Source organism: Oncorhynchus masou, chromosome 6 (genome assembly GCF_036934945.1).
Source record: "Oncorhynchus masou masou isolate Uvic2021 chromosome 6, UVic_Omas_1.1, whole genome shotgun sequence".
Taxonomy (NCBI): domain Eukaryota; kingdom Metazoa; phylum Chordata; class Actinopteri; order Salmoniformes; family Salmonidae; genus Oncorhynchus; species Oncorhynchus masou.
The window spans coordinates 80,931,752-80,954,632 of record NC_088217.1 but is presented as its reverse complement, the minus strand read 5'-3'; the positions used below and the strand labels follow the sequence as shown (position 1 = coordinate 80,954,632).

Sequence of the window (22,881 nt, the reverse complement as noted above, 5' to 3'; positions counted from 1 at the left end):
TTCCCTACTCACCTGCTGCTGGCTTCAAATGATTGTCTACCAGAAGATCCAGTTACCATAGCTACCATACCACATAAAGAAATGTAGAAGAATTTCCATACATACAAAGCAGTGTCTGCCAACTGCCATGAAACACCTGAACATAGGCAATCATGTGGGTTTTGCTTTGAACTGGGTTGTACCATGAAATGGGTTGTACCATGAAATGCGTTGTACCATGAAATGGGTTGTACCATGAAATACGATGGCTTATCTGCACCTAGACCTCCAGTAAGAAAATGAGACACAAGATACCAGGGCATACGCCCGAATGAATACACAATCAACGTACAGGAAGTTACCATCCATTTAATCATGTACTTCATCTTATAGCAAGATGTTCCTTATCACAAAACAATTCTACATTTCTATTTGTGTTCCTATTAACGAGGAAATCTAAAACGTGTATTTGTGTTTGTAACAACAAGACTTTGTCTATGTGGTTTTCCGACAGTGTATAGAAGACATATGTGTATTCCAAAGGCTATAGAAGGTAGGTTTCATAGTTTTCGTAGCCTACCAACCTGAAGGCATAGAACGCTGTAAAACAAACAAACGGTAGGCGGAGTTGAGTACACAACCACCAAACATTTGACATGTTCACTTCCCAGCACCAGAACGTAAGACATTTGGGCTGCGTTTACACACGCAGAAGATCTGATCTGACTGGTCAAAAGACGAATCGGTGGCAAAATATCAGAATTGGGCTACCAGTGTAAACACAGCCATCCAAACACTAAGTAAGTAAGACACTAATCCCTTAAAGCGTCAATTTGCCGTTTTGTTTTTTGCTTCACATATTCACCTTTCAAATAAGTCAAATCATTTTTTCATGATAACATTTCTCTAGATACCCTACAACAGATACATTGAATACAAGAGGTCCATAGGGGTGAATACTAATTGCCAAATGTGCATATAATTAGAATTTACGTGCAAATCGCCCATTGACATCAATGCTTGAATTTTACACAAAAGTCTGAGATGGACACACAGATTTCTAGTTAGAATTCAGCCCATAGTAAACATTCTTCTCATTAGACTTTGTTCACCACAGAAAAGCTACAAGAGGAGGGAAAGAGAGAGAGATCAATGAAAATACCAGTTAAACACTGACTTCCTTTGAAATTGCAAAGAAGAATGGGTTTAATCTTTGTTGCCTGTCACATCCTATGCCTTTGCAGTGGAATTTGTTCTCAAGCCAAGACACATTATGGTGGTTACATTGTACAATATCGCTGAGAATTGATTTAATACCAAACAAAACTATACACAGAATGAGAAACAGACGCACAAACATTTTAATAGCTTACTTAAGTGTTTAGAGTACTGCTTCCTCTGTTGTGTTTTAAGACTCAGGCCGATCAAAGGGAGAATCAGGGCCATACTATTTCTGGGCTGAGGCGAGGGTGTCCATCTCTGGCCCTCTAAGGTACTGGCTGCAGTTTGGGTCTCCCCTCACGGTCGGTGCTGATGGGATGGGCCGACCGGTGTGTGGGTTGACGCACCAGCACTCCCCCCTCTGGCCGTGCAGAGACATCTTACACTGAAACACAGAATGAACATGTGTTTGTGTGTGTGTCTGTGTGTGTGTGGATGCTCCTGGGCCATGGAGTTAGAGTGAGTAGTCAGTCACCTGTTCTGTTTGAGGTTATACTGTCCCCTCTTGTCACAGTTGGGGATGTGCAGGGTGTAGTCACCTGTTTGAGGTTATACTGCCCCCTCTGTCACAGTTGGGGATGTGCAGGGTGTAGTCACCTGTTTGAGGTTACACTGCCCCCTCTGTCACAGTTGGGGATGTGCAGGGTGTAGTCACCTGTTTGAGGTTATACTGCCCCCTCTGTCACAGTTGGGGATGTGCAGGGTGTAGTCACCTGTTTGAGGTTACACTGCCCCCTCTGTCACAGTTGGGGATGTGCAGGGTGTAGTCATCTGTTTGAGGTTATACTGCCCCCTCTTGTCACATTTGGGGATGTGCAGGGTGTAGTCACCTGTTTGAGGTTATACTGTCCCCTCTTGTCACAGTTGGGGATGTGCAGGGTGTAGTCACCTGTTTGAGGTTATACTGCCCCCTCTGTCACAGTTGGCGATGTGCAGGGTGTAGTCACCTGTTTGAGGTTATACTGCCCCCTCTGTCACAGTTGGGGATGTGCAGGGTGTAGTCACCTGTCTGAGGTTACACTGCCCCCTCTGTCACAGTTGGGGATGTGCAGGGTGTAGTCATCTGTTTGAGGTTATACTGCCCCCTCTTGTCACAGTTGGGGATGTGCAGGGTGTAGTCACCTGTTTGAGGTTATACTGCCCCCTCTTGTCACAGTTGGGGATGTGCAGGGTGTAGTCACCTGTTTGAGGTTATACTGCCCCCTCTGTCACAGTTGGCGATGTGCAGGGTATAGTCACCTGTTTGAGGTTATACTGCCCCCTCTGTCACAGTTGGGGATGTGCAGGGTGTAGTCACCTGTTTAAGGTTATACTGTCCCCTCTTGTCACAGTTGCGGATGTGCAGGGTGTAGTTACCTGTTCGAGGTTATACTGCCCCCTCTTGTCAAAGTTGGGGATGTGCAGGGTGTAGCCACCTGTTTGAGGTTACACTGCCCTCTCTGTCACATTTGGGGATGTGCAGGGTGTAGTCACCTCTTTGAGGTTATACTGCCCCCTCTTGTCACAGTTGGGGATGTGCAGGGTGTAGTCACCTGTTCGAGGTTATACTGCCCCCTCTTGTCACAGTTGGGGATGTGCAGGGTGTAGTCACCTGTTTGAGGTTATACTGCCCCCTCTTGTCACAGTTGGGGATGTGCAGGACATACAGGTCTTCCAGTGGGCCTCGGTTATCTCTGAAGGGCATCTTAGATATCCTCTCCAGCACCTGGTCCAACTCCTGCTGACACTGAATCTACAGTACACAACAGGCAACACCATTCACATGATTAATAGTCTGGGAAATCTCAGACCTTGAAGCAACAGGCAACACCATTCACATGATTAATAGTCTGGGAAATCTCAGACCTTGAAGCAACAGGCAACACCATTCACATTATTAATAGTCTCTGACTATTACACTAGGGCCGAGCTCCCTGCCATCCATGACCCCTATACCAGGCGGTGTCAGAGGAAGGCTCTAAAATTTGTCAGACTCCAGCCACCCAAGCTATAGACTGTTCTCTCTGCTACGCACGGCAAGAATACCGATGCACCAAGTCTGGAACCAACAGGACTCTGAACTTCTAACCCCAAGCCATGAGACTGCAAAAAAAATATTTGAATAGTTAACCAAATAGCTACCCGGCATTGACCTTTTTTGCACTAACATTTTTGACTTATCACATACGCTGTTGCTACTGTTGACTATCTGTTAGCTTAATTCTAGCTATATGTACATATCTACCTCAATTCCCAGGCAGGGTGCTCTTCAGAATATATTACGAGTTTGGTTTGGACGGGCTTAAAATGCAGACGGGATTTCTGCTCGTGAAAAACAACGTTGTAAACTTGTAACGCTAACGTTAGCTGTCATGGCACAAGTAAATTACTTATTTGCCAAATACACTCATTGAAAATATCTAGCTAAAATCTGATTTTGTGTCCGGTGGTAGGCTAATGTTTTTGTCAGGACATTAACGGAAAGGCTCTGGACTGATTTCCTGCTCGAGTCCCATTTCCGCCTCTTGTCCCAACCGATGCTGGTACTGTCAGCAGACATGTGTGCTGGAACACTGGATAAATAGTGGGAGGCAAACCATCGGCCTAGGGAGACTATATGATTAATGACCCAGCAATACCTTCAGACTACTGTTTGAGAAAATAAATAAAACATTCTCCAAAATTATCTACAAAGGTGAAGAGCTGGATTCTCTGAGGAATAATAATCCACAGGAAATGAAATGAACAGCACTACAAAAATATAGAATACAATTATTAATTTACATGAAAATGAATGTCTCCCTTACAGGTATAACTGAGAGTAAATTATATTTGCATGACTAATTCTATTCATGGATTATTGCCAAAGCACCTGATCGCCTAGGTGTTATGGCTTCATCAATAGTAAAACGATTGGAATGTTCATATCTTTGCACTTACAGTCTCTCTTGATGGGTTTTGATGTGTTGCCAAGACTCGCTAATATCCGGGGCAAATGGTTCTAGTTTAAACTTGGCATCCGTGAAATGCCAAAATCATTATCCTCAAGGAAAATCACTCAATGTGGGAAAATAGGTACTGGTAGTAGTTTATAATAACATCTTGAAATAAAGTGTTTATAATAGATTAGTAAACCTTTTATTCAGGTACTGCTGGAATGTCTACCTATGACATGTCCATCATTTTGTGAGAAATTACACTGGTCACTCAGAACATTTATGAAGCATTTATAAAGTATAAATAGCGCTCACTTTAAATGAGGCCACACAAAAACACTTAACTAATGATTAGTAGATGGTTTATAAGGACCGATATTAAACATCTTATGAACGATCATGTTAATTATTATGACATAGTTATTCATAAATATGTGAATTCCTGGCTTACTAACATTTACATATGTGGGTGTAATGATGAATAAACTATGTATTAATCCATTATAAATGCTTCATTACAAGGTGTTATTATAAAGTACTACCAAAGTAATTTCCTAGGTCAGTCTACAACAGGACGCCAGGCCCGACTTCAAGGAAACAATACAGTTTTCAACAGTAGGGTCTTGTGCTGTCATGTGTGAAACATTTACACCTTCCCCATGGTCACGTTCAGTACGCTTCAAATGGGGGCAAACGTTGTCAAACGGAGGGATCTCTTGTCCAATAGAAATGCTTAACTACATTTTCCTGGCCTTAACTGTCCAAATTGGCAGTAAGACATTGTTAGCTGCTGGACACCATCAGGTCTGCTCCAGAAGATGGCAGCAGTGCACTAGGTTCTGTTAAGACTGACTCCTTCCTAAAGGGACATGGACACTGCTAATCATGATCCCAAGTTCACTAACTGTTTACTAACAGATGCAACCCACTAATGGTCTCGGTTTACCAAGGAAGCGTCTCAAATGGCACCCTATTCCCTTAATATGGGCCCTGGTTAAAAGTAGTGCCTTATATAGGGAATAGGGTGCTATTTGTGATGTAACCTAACTGTTTACTACTAGGTGTTTACTAACCTGCTTGCCACGGGGAGTTTTGGGGTCCTCCAGCTTGTTACTCTTCATCTTGGTCTTCATCTCCTGTCGGTGCTGGCGCATAGCGTTCTCCTTGGGCCCCAGCCATGGGTTGTCCTTCGTGGCCTTCCTCACCGGGGGGATCTCTGTCAGGCTCGTGTCCAGGAGGTCCACCACCTCCCCTGAGGGACAGACACGCACGCAGACACAGATGCATGCACAGACTCACACACACGCACATACGCACACACGCACACACACACACACACACACACACACACACACACACACACACACACACACACACACACACACACACACACACACACACACACACACACACACACACACACACACACATACATACAAACACAGTCAAAACAGCACTATGGGAACCAGTTCCATTAAATCAATTGATCGTTCATTACAACACTGTCATAACATTGTCGTTATATTGTCATTACATCACAGAAAAGCTCAACCATGTGAATGATTAAGTATACAGCACCTTCCTTCATGAAATTATAAATGATAGGGCCAGCAGGTTGGCTTGAGTACATTTGGCAATGGCATGCATGGTGAATCTTTCAGCGGAAATAGATAAATCTTTAAAGGTGCAATATTTTGGACCTTTTTCAAAAATATTGTGAAATATTATTTATTTTTTCCATTTTAACTTCCAAGAATGAGAACCAATAGTGAACATCTGATTCTGTCTGTGTACACTCCAGGCTTGAAGAGCTGAAGACATAAGACTTTTCTGTTAACTCTGGGGCACCTTCACTTGCTATGACTAGTATCCTCCTCACCTCCAATGTCAAGGCATGTCATGAAAGGGCACTAGCTCTTTTTCATGTCCGACTGATTAGAACAAAAGCTTGAACAGCAACCACCCAGAACTAACACACCACACTATCTGGGGAAGGGAGGTAGAAGTCCTCAGCTGTTTGACCAGATAACCTGTGGTTAAACATCAACCAAACAATGCAGGGGACCTGGCCCTGCGAGTCCTTCTAGCTGTCCATGCTATTCCTGACAACAGACAGAGCGGTGGCTGAGGGCCCACTAGCAGCTCTCCCAGGGCTCTGGGACCGTCAAAATGGAAGAATAACAGAAACGGCAGGGGGGAGGAAACAGTTTGCTGGACCTTGTTTTGAGGAAATCTTAGATGAATAAACTTTCAGAGTAATGTATTGTTTACAAACTCTCTGTACTGTCAGGCTGTCCAGTGACATACCACTATTAACCTCAGAGGGGGGACAGGTTATACGATATAAATAAGATATAACAGGGTTGGCCGGCCCTTATGTGAAGTGTATTCTACACCAAGGAAGGAGCAAGGGGGTCCCTCTGACGTTTACAATCCAGTAGATATATAATATGTAATACCTACATGTTTCAAACAGACCACCATAGTCCCTGTGCCTAAGATAGCGAAGGTAACCTGCCTAAATGATTACCGCCCTTTAGCACTGACGTCGGTAGCCATGAAGTGCTTTGAAAGGCTGGTCATGACTCACATCAACACCATCATGCCAGAAACCCTAGATCACTCCAATTTGCATACCACTCCAACAGATCCACAGATGATGCAATCTTAATCACATTTCCCACCTGGACAAAAGGAACACCTATGTGAGAATGCTGTTCAATGACTACAGGTCAGCGCTCAACACCATAGTGCCCACAAAGCTCATCACTAAGACAACGACCCTGGGACTAAACACCTCCCTCTGCAACTGGATCCTGGACTTTCTGGCGGGCCGCCCCCAAGTGGTAAGGGTAGGCAACAACACATCTGCCACGCTGATCCTCAACACTGGGGCCCCTCAGGGGTGCGTGCTTAGTCCCCTCCTGTACACCCTGTTCACCCACGACTGTGTGGTCAAGCACAAATTTAACACAATCATTAAGTTTGCTGATGACACAACAGTGACAGATCTAACTTCATCTCTCCTCATGAGAGGATCAGATCTAAACATCTAACTTCATCTCTCCTCATGAAACTATCAGATCTAAACATCTAACTTCATCTCTCCTTATGAAACTATCAGATCTAAACATCTAACTTCATCTCTCCTCATGAAACTATCAGATCTAAACATCTAACTTCATCTCTCCTCATGAAACTATCAGATCTAAACATCTAACTTCATCTCTCCTCATGAAACTATCAGATCTAACATCAGCTCTCCTCATAAAACTATCAGATCTAACTTCAGCTCTCCTCATGAAACTATCAGATCTAATGTCAGCTGTCTTCATGAAACTATCAGATCTAACTTCAGCTCTCCTCATGAAACAATCACATCTAACTTCAGCTCTCCTCATGAAACTCTTTGTGCTCTCAGTGTTCTTTGCAGAACAGAGGGCAGAGGAAACCTGAGAAGGTTTGAGTCTATTAAATACCACACACACACACACACACACACACACACACACACACACACACACACACACACACACACACACACACACACACACACACACACACACACACACACACACACACACACACACACACACACACACACACACACACGGACAGGGTCAGGACCCCACTCTAAGGGGGCCCCGTTCCTGCAGTACACTCTGTTCCACCGATCCACAGAGGTGGGCCTGGGCTTTGCAACGTCAACAGAGCTGCAACTCCATTGTTTTTACTTTGTTGTCCGGTCCACTGCTTGAATTAATACAGCAGACAAAAGGGATGAGTGGCTTCCTTGCTTTTTTAATAGCTGATGTTTGTCAAATTCCCAGAACAGCACAAAGGAGAGAAGGTTCATGTCTGACAGTCTAGACTCTAGTCAACTGTGCAGATGGCCCATGGATGGAGAAGGGGAGACTGGATAGGTCAAACCAACACACATTCATGGTTCAAATGATCCCTTTAATTATCCCCTTTAATCTCAATGTGACTTATTGTGTAATAAATGAATACTACCTCACTCTAGGGCCAGCATAGTGATAATGATACTGCATTTCCCTGTGTTTATGTGTATATATAACGTATCACCTTCACAATTGACTGTACAGTCGTGGCCAAAGGTTTTTAGAATGACACAAATATACATTTTCACAAAGTCTGCTGCATCAGTTTGTATGATGGCAATTTGCATATACTCCAGAATGTTATGAAGAGTGATCAGATTAATTACAATTATTTCCAAAGTCCCTCTTTGCCATGCCAATGAACTGAATCCCCCAAAAACATTTCCACTGCATTTCAGCCCTGCCACAAAAGGAACAGCTGACAGCATGTCAGTAATTCTCTCGTTAACACAGGTGTGAGTGTTGACAAGGACAAGGCTGGAGATCACTTTGTCATGCTGATTGAGTTCGAATAACAGACTGGAAGCTTCAAAAGGCGGGTGGTGCTTGGAATCATTGTTCTTCCTCTGTCAACCATGGTTACCTTCAAGGAAACACATGCCGTCATCATTGCTTTGCATAAAAAGGGCTTCACAGGCAAGGATATTGCTGCCAGTAAGATTGCACTTTAATCAACCATTTATCAGATCATCAAGAACTTCAAGAAAAGAAAGTCCAGCAAGCGCCAGGACCGTCTCCTAAAGTTGATTCAGTTGCAGAATCAGGGCACCACCAGTACAGAGCTTGCTCAGGAATGGCAGCAGGCAGGTGTGAGTGGATCTGCACGCACAGTGAGGCGAAGACTTTTGGAGGATGGCCTGGTGTCAGGAAGGGCAGCAAAGAAGCCACTTCTCTCCAGGAAAAACATCAGGGACAGACTGATATTCTGCAAAAGGTACAGGGATTGGACTGCTGATGATTGGGGTAAAGTCATTTTCTCTGATGAATCCCCTTTCTGATTGTTTAGGGCATCCGGAAAAAAGCTTGTCAGGAGAAGACAAGGTGAGCGCTACCATCAGTCCTGTGTCATGACAACAGTAAAGCATCCTGAGACCATTCATGTGTGGGGTTGCTTCTCAGCCAAGGGAGTGGGTTCACTCACAATATTGCCTAAGAACACAGCCATGAATAAAGAATGGTACCAAGACATCCTCCGAGAGCAACTTCTTACAACCATCCAGGAACAGTTTAGTGACGAACAATGCCTTTTCCAGCATGATGGAGCACCTTGCCATAAGGCAAAGGTGATAACTAAGTTGCTTGGGGAACAAAACTTTGATATTTTGGGTCCATGGCAAGGAAACTCCCCAGACATTAATCCCATTGAGAACTTGTGGTCAATCCTCAAGAGGCGGGTGGACAAACAAAAACCCACAAATTCAAAAACCCACAAACTCCAAGCATTGATTATGCAAGAATGGGCTGCCATCAGTCAGGATGTGGCCCAGAAGTTAATTGACAGCATGCAGAGGTCTTGAAAAAGAAGGGTCAACACTGCAAATATTGACTCTTTGCATCAACTTAATGTAATTGTCAATAAAAGCCTTTGACACGTATAAAATGCTTGAAATTATACTTCAGTTTTTTATAGTAACATCTGACAAAAATATCTAAAGACAATGACGCAGCAAACTTTGTGAAAATTAATATTTGTGTCATTCTCAAAACCTTTGGCCACGACTGTACAGTAAAGCACTTTGGGGAGCTGTAGTTAAAAAGAGCCAGCTCCATAACTGCTTCCCATTATCCTTTACAAGGCCTGCTAGGACTCTCCTCCTAGAATCACACAGTCAGCACAGAGCAAGTGTGTTTACCTCACAGCCAGGCTATCTGGCCTGAGAGGCTCCTCCACAGCGTGAAGCTAGCTGGGGCTGGGCAGGTCCTGACACGTAGACACTGGCTGCACCCAGCCAGGCATCTATCCACCCCTGAACTGACTGACTGCAGGCTAAACCTGGGACTCTGGATGCGTCCCAAACAACACTGTATCCCTATGTGACTCTGGTTTAAAGTAGTGCACTATATAGGGAAAAGGGAGTATTTTGCCATTTGGGACACACACACCTGGCTCAGGAGGACAGAGAGACAGGGAGACGGAGGCAAGCCACAGCCCATCGAACCTGCAGGGCAGAGAGAGAGGGGAGAGAGATGGTGCCCATCTTTCCCATTCCTTTGGGATTGAGGCCTGTAGACGTGACCTTGACATTAGACCACTTTTGAGGTCTGAAAAGACCAGATTAACTTTGAAGAGTGAACATATACATATCTCCTTTATTAACAGAGACGATAGGACACCAGATTAGGGTTGCATTTCCGGGACTTTCAATAAATTCTCTGGTTTGCCCGAAATCCCGGTTGGAGGCTCCCCCGGAGTCAGGGGGGAATAACCAGGATATCCAGAATCCTCCAACCAGGATTTCTGGAAAACCTGGGAATTTATTGAAAGATGAAAATGAATGTTGCAACCCTACACCAGACATGTGATCCAAGTCATGGCACCAATGTAACAAGTCAACTGGCCTTGATACACAAACCACCAGAATCAATAGCTCTGCCTGCGGCCATCGGGCTAGCCATGAACAACAGATCTTGGGTGATTGCAGCAGCCAAATGCATTGGCCTCCTTCTGTACACACATACCCAGCACTTAAATCTCCTTCAACTCCATTATCTTCGGTGAAGAAACATCAAACCATCTGTCGAAGCCAGCCCTATCCCCTGCAAAGCCCTTTCACAGGTCCCCTTCCAACCCCACTCAGCTCAGTAACATTTCAGACATAGCTTGTGACTTCTCCAAGCACCGAAGAGAGAGAGGGAGGGAGGGAGTGGAAGGAGGGAGAAAGGGAGCCAGCGAGAGAAAGAAAGAAAGAAAGGGGGAGAGAGAGAGAGAGAGAGAGAGAGAGAGAGAGAGAGAGAGAGAGAGAGAAAGAAAGAAAGAAAGAAAGGGGGGAGAGAGAGGGAGTGAGATAGAGAGAGAGAGAGAGAGAGAGAGAGAGAGAGAGAGAGAGAGAGAGAGAGAGAGAGAGAAAGAGAGAAAGAATGAAAGGGAGAGGGAGAGAAAACAGAGTGAGAGAGAAAGGGAGCAGGTTTATTCTGGACCGCGTCTGAGGCACGCTGAGATTCTTAGCATGGCTTCGGGTGAAGTTGCAGCCCCAGGGGTGGATGGCAGTGATGCCTGTGTTTTAGAGAAGCAGGAGGGATTATCAGGGGCTATTTCGGGCCTGCGGGCACCGTCTAGAGGCCTGGGCACCCCAGCAGTGGACCCATGCAGGTACAGATGAATACCCCTCATTAGGGAGCCGTGTTATTCCACCGCCCAGTTGCAGCCAGATGGTCAGGATCTGTTTTCCTTGTAAAGCTTTGAGTTTTTTTGTTGGTCTTTTGTGTGTGGGGTTGTGGGTGGGGTAACCCTCCCTCTGTTGGATAAGTGGCAGCCCAACGATGTGATCCTGATGGGATGATGAGTGATGAATATTGGTGTGTCTCAAATAGCACCCTATTAAGTTAACCTTTATTTTAGCAGGGTCTCTTTTGCAAAGGAGTGCACTACTTTTGACCAGGGCCCACTATAGGGAACCCTTTGGGACGCTACCCTTCTCTTAAATATATATTTTTAATAGTATGTCTTTGTATTCACGTGATGTATTATTGACTACGATGTGTCTTTAAGTAATAATATGATATACTCCCTGTCTGCCTGTTGTGGAATCAATCTCGCCCCAACGTCTCTATTTACATCATTCTCTGATGCGTCACAGTAAACCGACTGTAGCTGTACCACTTGATATTGACAATGAGGGGCTACTGTCTAGGCGTAGGCTGGTGGGCTAATAAAGATGCCCATGCACCACAGGGTTCAGGTAAGGAGGAGACACGGGGTGCACCACAGACACTGAGGAGGCTTTTCATATCACGTCTTCCATGGATGAAAGGCTACATGCCAGTCATGCATTAAGGCCTGTATAGCATGAGATGAGTAGCATGAAGGAATGCATATAGGGTGCTCTGCATTTCCCAGTGATCCAATCTTGGAGAATGCAGAACACGTTTTCCTTGGTTATAACATGTGTTCACATAATAACAGAAAAAGTCAGCTTTATGCGACAACTCATTGCAGTTGTGTGTATTACGTGTGTTCTGCCAGATGAGAAAGACAGGTAAGTTAAGAGATTATTATTTTGATACATGAGCGGGTGCGACTGTTAACCAATGCTTTTTTAGTTTGAATTATAAACTGATCCTATAAACTCCTCACAAACTCTTTATTAAACAAGCCCTTTATTAAACAAGCCCTATATTAAACAAGCCCTTTAGACCTGACTGCCCTCGACCAGCACAAAAACATCCTGTGGCGGACTGCAATAGCATCGAACAGTCCCCGCGATATGCAACTGTTCAGGGAAGCCAGGAACCAATACACGCAGTCAGTCAGGAAAGCTAAGGCCAGCTTCTTCAGGCAGAAGTTTGCATCCTGTAGCTCCAACTCCAAAAAGTTCTGGGACACTGTGAAGTCCATGGAGAACAAGAGCACCTCCTCCCAGCTGCCCACTGCACTGAGGCTAGGGAACACGGTCACCACCGACAAATCCATGATTATTGAAAACTTCAACAAGCATTTCTCAATGGCTGGCCATGCCTTCCGCCTGGCTACTCCAGGCTCGGCCAACAGCTCCGGCCCCCTCGCAGCTCCTCGCCCAAGCCTCTCCAGGTTCTCCTTTACCCAAATCCAGACAGCAGATGTTCTGAAAGAGCTGCAAAACCTGGACCCGTATAAATCAGCTGGGCTTGACAATCTGGACCCTCTGTTTCTGAAACTATCCGCCGCCATTGTCGCAACCCCTATTACCAGCCTGTTCAACCTCTCTTTCATATCGTCTGAGATCCCCAAGGATTGGAAGGCTGCCGCAGTCATCCCCCTCTTCAAAGGGGGAGACACCCTGGACCCAAACTGTTACAGACCTATATCCATTCTGCCTTGCCTATCTAAGGTCTTCGAAAGCCAAGTCAACAAACAGGTCACTGACCATCTCGAATCCCACCATACCTTCTCCGCTATGCAATCTGGTTTCCGAGCCAGTCACGGGTGCACCTCAGCTACACTCAAGGTACTAAACGACATCATAACCGCCATCGATAAAAGACAGTACTGTGCAGCCGTCTTCATCGACCTTGCCAAGGCTTTCGACTCTGTCAATCACCATATTCTTATTGGCAGACTCAGTAGCCTCGGTTTTTCGGATGACTGCCTTGCCTGGTTCACCAATTACTTTGCAGACAGAGTTCAGTGTGTCAAATCGGAGGGCATGCTGTCCGGTCCTCTGGCAGTCTCTATGGGGGTGCCACAGGGTTCAATTCTCGGGCCGACTCTTTTCTCTGTATATATCAATGATGTTGCTCTTGCTGCGGGCGATTCCCTGATCCACCTCTACGCAGACAACACCATTCTATATACTTTCGGCCCGTCATTGGACACTGTGCTATCTAACCTCCAAACGAGCTTCAATGCCATACAACACTCCTTCCGTGGCCTCCAACTGCTCTTAAACGCTAGTAAAACCAAATGCATGCTTTTCAACCGATCGCTGCCTGCACCCGCATGCCCGACTAGCATCACCACACTGGATGGTTCTGACCTTGAATATGTGGACACCTATAAGTACCTAGGTGTCTGGCTAGACTGCAAACTCTCCTTCCAGACTCATATCAAACATCTCCAATCTAAAATCAAATCAAGAGTCGGCTTTCTATTCCGTAACAAAGCCTCCTTCACTCACGCTGCCAAGCTTACCCTAGTAAAACTGACTATCCTACCGATCCTCGACTTCGGCGATGTCATCTACAAAATTGCTTCCAACACTCTTCTCAGCAAACTGGATGCAGTTTATCACAGTGCCATCTGTTTTGTCACTAAAGCACCTTATACTACCCACCACTGCGACTTGTATGCTCTAGTCGGCTGGCCCTCACTACATATTCGTCGCAAGACCCACTGGCTCCAGGTCATCTACAAGGCCATGCTAGGTAAAGCTCCGCCTTATCTCAGTTCACTGGTCACGATGGCAACACCCATCCGTAGCACACGCTCCAGCAGGTGTATCTCACTGATCATCCCTAAAGCCAACACCTCATTCGGCTGCCTTTCGTTCCAGTACTCTGCTGCCTGTGACTGGAACGAATTGCAAAAATCGCTGAAGTTGGAGACCTTTATCTCCCTCACCAACTTCAAACATCAGCTATCTGAGCAGCTAACCGATCACTGCAGCTGTACATAATCTATTGGTAAATAGCCCACCCATTTTCACACTGCTATGCTTTATCTTGGCCAGGTGATGTAGCTACCATGGCCTGAGTTGTCATAGATTGTGGTTTCGCACATCTGCCTATTTAGACAATGAAAATGTGTAGGAAACGTGTGTAACGGGGCTGCTTAATGCATAATCTCGTGGACACACCAGATTGTGTCCAGAAGTTTATATCACTCTGTATACTGGGATGCTTAAACCTGCAAGAAAGTGGTTAATAAGGGACTGTTTGAAAGGGAGTCATAAACATTGCCTCATTTTGTTTTTATAGGTAACATACTGTGAATTCTGTCTGAAGTACATTATATAACTGTATACCCCAGGTGTACATAATAGTACTGTGTAACCCAGGTGTACATAATAGTACTGTGTAACCCAGGTGTACATAATAGTACCGTGTAACCCAGGTGTACATAATAGTACTGTGTAACCCAGGTGTACATTATAGTACTGTGTAACCCAGGTGTACATAATAGTACTGTATAACCCAGGTGTACATAATAGTACCGTGTAACCCAGGTGTACATAATAGTACCGTGTAACCCAGGTGTACATAATAGTACTGTATAACCCAGGTGTACATAATAGTACTGTGTAACCCAGGTGGACATAACAGTACTGTGTAACCCAGGTGTACATAATAGTACCGTGTAACCCAGGTGTACATAATAGTACTGTATAACCCAGGTGTACATAATAGTACTGTGTAACCCAGGTGTACATTATAGTACTGTGTAACCCAGGTGTACATAATAGTACTGTGTAACCCAGGTGTACATTATAGTACCGTGTAACCCAGGTGTACATAATAGTACCGTGTAACCCAGGTGTACATAATAGTACCGTATAACCCAGGTGTACATAATAGTACCGTGTAACCCAGGTGTACATAATAGTACCGTGTAACCCAGGTGTACATAATAGTACTGTATAACCCAGGTGTACATAATAGTACTGTATAACCCAGGTGTACATAATAGTACTGTGTAACCCAGGGTTACATAATAGTACCGTGTAACCCAGGTGTACATAATAGTACTGTATAACCCAGGTGTACATAATAGTACTGTGTAACCCAGGTGTACATAATAGTACTGTATAACCCAGGTGTACATAATAGTACTGTATAACCCAGGTGAACATAATAGTACTGTATAACCCAGGTGTACATAATAGTACTGTGTAACCCAGGTGTACATTATAGTACTGTGTAACCTAGGTGTACATTATAGTACTGTGTAACCCAGGTGTACATAATAGTACTGTGTAACTCATGTGTACTCTTAGAGCCGATTTGGACATATTTGTATAAAAGACTGAACATACGGAGCTCCATGTATATTTGTGTAAATATATTAAATATTAATGTATATGATGAAATATTAGGTACGTACCTTTATGATTTATATTTACCTGATTGAGATATATTTATTTGTTAGTGTATTCCCCCCCCCCTCTTGCCCATTCATTGTATTGTGGTAAGTGTGTTAGGATACAGGCAGGAAGTTGGGCTTTCGGGGGAGGGAGTCCTTGCTTGATGCGGGAGCAGTATAGTTTTTAGACCATACAGACATACATACAGACAGGTCATGTTATGTATTTTCCATATCAAGTATTCTATGTTTTAAGTTGATTGGATAATCATTTCTTTGTTAGATATAAGAAGAATAAACCTTTTTGTTGCACCATATCCCTGGATGTCATTGAATGTTTGGCCGTTTGGAAACCTTGAGTGTGGACTGTATGCGTACCAAACAACCCCGCGTCAGGCTTGGACAGTGGCTGTGGTAAAGAGGACAGGAGGCCACGCGTACCAAACAACCCCGCTTCAGGCTTGGGCAGTGGCTGTGGTAAAGAGGACAGGAGGCCACGCGTACCAAACAACCCCGCTTCAGGCTTGGGCAGTGGCTGTGGTAAAGAGGACAGGAGGCCACGCGTACCAAACAACCCCGCGTCAGGCTTGGCCAGTGGCTGTGGTAAAGAGGACAGGAGGCCACGCGTACCAAACAACCCCGCGTCAGGCTTGGGCAGTGGCTGTGGTAAAGAGGACATGAAGCCACGCGTACCAAACAACCCCGCTTCAGGCTTGGGCAGTGGCTGTGGTAAAGAGGACAGGAGGCCACGCGTACCAAACAACCCCGCGTCAGGCTTGGGCAGTGGCTGTGGTAAAGAGGACAGGAGGCCACGCGTACCAAACAACCCCGCGTCAGGCTTGGGAAGTGGCTGTGGTAAAGAGGACATGAAGCCACACGTACCAAACAACCCCGCTTCAGGCTTGGGCAGTGGCTGTGGTAAAGAGGACAGGAGGCCACGCGTACCAAACAACACCGCGTCAGGCTTGGGCCGTGGCTGTGGTAAAGAGGACAGGAGGCCACGTGTACCAAACAACCCCGCGTCAGGCTTGGGCAGTGGCTGTGGTAAAGAGGACATGAAGTCACGCGTACCAAACAACCCCGCGTCAGGCTTGGGCAGTGGCTGTGGTAAAGAGGACAGGAAGCCACGCGTACCAAACAACACCGCGTCAGGCTTGGGCAGTGGCTGTGGTAAAGAGGACAGGAGGCCACGCGTACCAAACAACCCCGCATCAGGCTTGGGCAGTGGCTGTGGTGAAGAGGACAGGAGGCCACGCGTACCAAACAACCCTGCGTCAGGCTTGGGCAGTGGCTGTGGTAAAGAGGACAGGAGGCCACGCGTACCAAACAACCCCGCGTCAGGTTTGGGCAGTGGCTGTGGTAAAGAGGATAGGAGGCCACGCGTACCAAACAACCCCGCGTCAGGCTTGGGCAGTGGCTGTGGTAAAGAGGACATGAAGTCACGCGTACCAAACAACCCCGCGTCAGGCTTGGGCAGTGGCTGTGGTAAAGAGGACAGGAGGACACGCGTACCAAACAACCCCGCGTCAGGCTTGGGCAGTGGCTGTGGTAAAGAGGACAGGAAGCCACGCGTACCAAACAACCCCGCGTCAGGCTTGGGCAGTGGCTGTGGTAAAGAGGACAGGAGGCCACACGTACCAAACAACCCCGCGTCAGGCTTGGGCAGTGGCTGTGGTAAAGAGGACAGGAGGCCAAGCGTACCAAACAACCCCGCGTCAGGCTTGGGCAGTGGCTGTGGTAAAGAGGACAGGAGGCCACGCGTACCAAACAACCCCGCGTCAGGCTTGGGCAGTGGCTGTGGTAAAGAGGACAGGAGGCCACGCGTACCAAACAACCCCGCGTCAGGATTGGGCAGTGGCTGTGGTAAAGAGGACAGGAGGCCACGCGTACCATACAACCCCGCTTCAGGCTTGGGCAGTGGCTGTGGTAAAGAGGACAGGAGGCCACGCGTACCAAACAACCCCGCGTCAGGCTTGGGCAGTGGCTGTGGTAAAGAGGACAGGAGGCCACGCGTACCAAACAACCCCGCGTCAGGCTTGGGCAGTGGCTGTGGTAAAGAGGACAGGAGGCCACGCGTACCAAACAACCCCGCGTCAGGCTTGGGCAGTGGCTGTGGTAAAGAGGACAGGAGGCCACGCGTACCAACAACCCCGCGTCAGGCTTGGGCAGTGGCTGTGGTAAAGAGGACAGGAGGCCACGCGTACCAAACAACCCCGCGTCAGGCTTGGGCAGTGGCTGTGGTAAAGAGGACAGGAGGCCAAGCGTACCAAACAACCCCGCGTCAGGCTTGGGCAGTGGCTGTGGTAAAGAGGACAGGAGGCCACGCGTACCAAACAACCCCGCGTCAGGCTTGGGCAGTGGCTGTGGTAAAGAGGACAGGAGGCCACGCGTACCAAACAACCCCGCGTCAGGCTTGGGCAGTGGCTGTGGTAAAGAGGACAGGAGGCCAAGCGTACCAAACAACCCCGCGTCAGGCTTGGGCAGTGGCTGTGGTAAAGAGGACAGGAGGCCACGCGTACCAAACAACCCCGCGTCAGGCTTGGGCAGTGGCTGTGGTAAAGAGGACAGGAGGCCACGCGTACCAAACAACCCCGCGTCAGGCTTGGGCAGTGGCTGTGGTAAAGAGGAGAGGAGGCCACGCGTACCAAACAACCCCGCGTGAGGCTTGGGCAGTGGCTGTGGTAAAGAGGACAGGAGGCCACGCGTACCAAACAACCCCACGTCAGGCTTGGGCAGTGGCTGTGGTAAAGAGGACAGGAGGCCACGCGTACCAAACAACCCCGCGTCAGGCTTGGGCAGTGGCTGTGGTAAAGAGGACAGGAGGAAACGCGTACCAAACAACCCCGCGTCAGGCTTGGGCAGTGGCTGTGGTAAAGAGGACAGGAGGCCACGCGTACCAAACAACCCCGCGTCAGGCTTGGGCAGTGGCTGTGGTAAAGAGGAGAGGAGGCCACGCGTACCAAACAACCCCGCTTCAGGCTTGGGCAGTGGCTGTGGTAAAGAGGAAAGGAAGCCACTACATGTACATTATTGTACTGTGTAACCCAGGTGTACATAATAGTACTGTGTAACCCAGGTGTACATTATAGCACTGTGTAACCCAGGTGTACATTATAGCACTGTGTAACCCAGGTGTACATTATAGAACTGTATACCCCAGGTGTACATTATAGTACTGTGTAACCCAGGTGTACATAATAGCACTGTGTAACCCAGGTGTACATAATAGTACTGTGTAACCCAGGTGTACATTATAGCACTGTGTAACCCAGGTGTACATTATAGTACTGTGTAACCCAGGTGTACATAATAGCACTGTGTAACCCAGGTGTACATAATAGTACTGTGTAACCCAGGTGTACATTATAGTACTGTATACCCCAGGTGTACATTATAGTACTGTGTAACCCAGGTGTACATAATAGCACTGTGTAACCCAGGTGTACATAATAGTACTGTGTAACCCAGGTGTACATTATAGTACTGTATACCCCAGGTGTACATAATAGTACTGTGTAACCCAGGTTTACATAATAGTACTGTGTAACCCAGGTGTACATTATAGCACTGTGTAACCCAGGTGTACATTATAGCACTGTGTAACCCAGGTGTACATTATAGAACTGTATACCCCAGGTGTACATTATAGTACTGTGTAACCCAGGTGTACATAATAGCACTGTGTAACCCAGGTGTACATAATAGTACTGTGTAACCCAGGTGTACATTATAGCACTGTGTAACCCAGGTGTACATTATAGCACTGTGTAACCCAGGTGTACATTATAGCACTGTGTAACCCAGGTGTACATTATAGCACTGTGTAACCCAGGTGTACATTATAGCACTGTGTAACCCAGGTGTACATTATAGTACTGTGTAACCCAGGTGTACATAATAGTACTGTGTAACCCAGGTGTACATAATAGTACTGTGTAACCCAGGTGTACATAATAGTACTGTGTAACCCAGGTGTACATTATAGTACTGTGTAACCCAGGTGTACATAACAGTACTGTGTAACCCAGGTGTACATTATAGTACTGCGTAACCCAGGTGTACATAATAGTACTGCGTAACCCAGGTGTACATAATAGTACTGTGTAACCCAGGTGTACTTAATAGTACTGTGTAACCCAGGTGTACATAATAGTACTGTGTAACCCAGGTGTACATAATAGTACTGTGTAACCCAGGTGTACATTATAGTACTGTGTAACCCAGGTGTACATAATAGTACTGTGTAACCCAGGTGTACATTATAGTACTGTGTAACCCAGGTGTACATAATAGTACTGTGTAACCCAGGTGTACATAATAGTACTGTGTAACCCAGGTGTACATTATAGTACTGTGTAACCCAGATGTACATAACAGTACTGTGTAACCCAGGTGTACATTATAGTACTGCGTAACCCAGGTGTACATAATAGTACTGCGTAACCCAGGTGTACATAATAGTACTGTGTAACCCAGGTGTACATTATAGTACTGTGTAACCCAGGTGTACATAATAGTACTGTGTAACCCAGGTGTACATTATAGTACTGTGTAACCCAGGTGTACATAATAGTACTGTGTAACCCAGGTGTACATTATAGTACTGCGTAACCCAGGTGTACATAATAGTACTGCGTAACCCAGGTGTACATAATAGTACTGCGTAACCCAGGTGTACATAATAGTACTGTATAACCCAGGTGTACATGATAGTACTGCGTAACCCAGGTGTACATGATAGTAGTGTGTAAACCAGGTGTACATGATAGTAGTGTGTAAACCAGGTGTAACCCATCCCTTACATGCCAGCCTGTGAATACATAGAAACAGTCAGAGTAGAAGAGAAACAGTTTGAGCAGAGAAATATAGGATGGCGTCATGGCAATTCACTGTACTGTAGGCTCGGACTGTGGCATCTGGCTGTAGCAAAGCAGACTGCAAGTAGCTATTTCAGGAAGAGTTCCACCATAGAAATAGTATTAGAACAGCACTACCTCCTAAGACCCAACTTATCTCTGGCTACATGTGCAAGTGTAGATTACTCCAGGTGCATTTCTAGTGCTCCTGTCTGTGGTGACCTGGCCCTAATCCATTTCAACTGTTCAGGAATCACAGCTTCATAATCTAATCAAATGTTACATTTGGCAGATGGGGACATTGACATTAGGTTTAGTAGAAATCACAGCATACATAACGAGCTTCAACAAACACTCCATGACTAGTTGACAGTGGTTGGGGTCAAAGTACAAAGTCCAAATTTCCAATCAATGTGGCATTATTTTACTTCTCTCTCCTCTCTCATGTTATCCAATTCAATAGGAATGTTTTGGGATTTCTGTGTAAAACACAAGCTAGGAATGTTATTTCAGGGTATAATCAAGCATACAGTACATCTTACAGTATAGGCTTGCTTATACAGTGTGTGTTATACAGGAATAATATTGATAGGTAAGGGAGTCTATTGGATTCCAGGGTCCAATAAGTCAACACATGGAGGTCAATAAGTCAAACTAGTCCAGTGTAGTTCTGGTTGTTGTTGGAGACTGATGGATGATACTACCTGCAAACGTTTCTTTCATTTGTGTTTAGGACATATAGCCCAAAGCCAAATATAGGCTTATAGCATTTGCAGTTCAATTCGGTACATATTAAAGGCAAAAGTACCTTGATAAAATTGTGTTATAAAAGTGTTATACCTGTGTAATAACAAATAATTCAAATAAATAGGCATTTTAGAGCGGGTTAATTACAGTTGCAATGTTTCTATGAGCAAATGGACGCCAAAATCATTAGCTTAGACTGCTGCGAATTAAATATATCACAATTACGGTCCACACTAAAGGCTGTAAACCATCCCAATGGCAGAGCAATAACAGATTAACGCCTACTAATGATCATACTTCCCAAACTTCCTCTCTGTTCCATTATAACACTGTAAATGTTTCAAGCTTGTTGAAACTGACCGCTAAATTGCTCCGGGTGCTCCTGGCTCCCCGTGGGCTCGGTGACCACTTTGTGTCCGCACAGACCCAGCCCCTGGACCAGCTGCTCGAGAGGCAGATCGGAGTCCGGCTTCGGGTAACACCGGAGTCCGCTGGAACATCTCGGGGTGTACACGCCGCATAACTCGCCCTCTTGCCGTGCGCACACCGGGCAGCAACCGCAGCCCGGTTCGCGCACTATCTCTGCACAGGTCTCGGTGAGCTTCGGGCACGCAGCCTGACGTTCAGCGGTGCAACTCGGGCAACGGAAGACCATCTCCGCGAAAGAAGCTCCCACGAAAGCCACCGACAGCAGCAGCAAGCTGCAGCCTGAATACGATATCATCCTCGGCGTGGAACGTCTTGTAATTTAGTGAGGCGATGGAACGCAACTCCAGGTAAAATAACTGTGCATGCGAACAGGTGAAGCCAGCGGATGGGTTGAGTTCTGCAGGGTCCTACCAACCGCAGATTAATTGACAGCTCGTCAGACCAGTGGTGCGTATGGAAGAGCAGCAGGCAAACCCCAACAGGCAATTTTGTGCTATGACGAAAATATTATACAGCCTCTCAAGTTTTCATGCACAACTATAGATAAGACCATTCCAAATGACTTATTTTGTAATCAACTTACATTAGGGTACTCAGCCAGGTGTCTCTGGCCAACTGTTGATGAGGCCTGTATATAGATAGATTTGGTGATTTATTACAACAAGCAGCAATAACTGTCAGACAAACCCAAACACACATAGGATACACTGAAGTGATGCCCTATAAACGTTCTATTTAAAATGATTCTGATTAATGGAAACTAAGAAATGTAAGATCTAGATACTATCCGCATTATAGGATATGCAGCCTATTTGTAATAGTACTATTGTTGGAAATGTGCAAAAAATACACTGTACAATAGGGAAAGGCAAAAAGAGAATGTTCTATGTGTTAGTATCATGCAACTCAATGGAGGAAAACGAGGCAACATTCCCTTGGCTGGGCCTGAGACTGAGAGAGGCAATATTCCATACTGTAGCATGTTTATTTTTATCAGCATGCACCCTCTCCCAGAAAATAAATAAATAAACAAACATAAACAAAAAGTATTCCTTCCATGTCCATTGACACTTAATGAAAGCCCTGCCCAGAGGCTGCATGCCATTCCCTACCCGGTG

The 22,881-nt window shown here is 45.9% G+C and overlaps 1 protein-coding gene across 2 annotated transcripts; it reads right to left on the bottom strand.

Moving 5' to 3' along the window:
* Window positions 1-332: 332 nt before the first annotated feature.
* Window positions 333-22,207, bottom strand: LOC135542782 (insulin-like growth factor-binding protein 2-A). 2 transcript variants are annotated; one of them, XR_010456134.1, is made up of 5 exons: window positions 21,695-22,207; window positions 5,189-5,367; window positions 2,792-2,932; window positions 1,353-1,585; window positions 333-1,101 (listed from the first exon to the last, which is right to left on the bottom strand). XR_010456134.1 is itself a non-coding variant. In XM_064969975.1 (4 exons), the coding sequence occupies exons 1-4, from the start codon at window positions 22,056-22,058 to the stop codon at window positions 1,427-1,429; spliced, it is 843 nt and encodes a 280-aa protein (XP_064826047.1). In that variant the 5' UTR covers window positions 22,059-22,207; the 3' UTR covers window positions 333-1,426. The 2 variants fall into 2 exon arrangements, 1 of the variants encoding a protein (XP_064826047.1); XM_064969975.1 differs by having other exon boundaries at window positions 333-1,585.
* Between the last annotated feature and the right edge of the window lie 674 nt (window positions 22,208-22,881).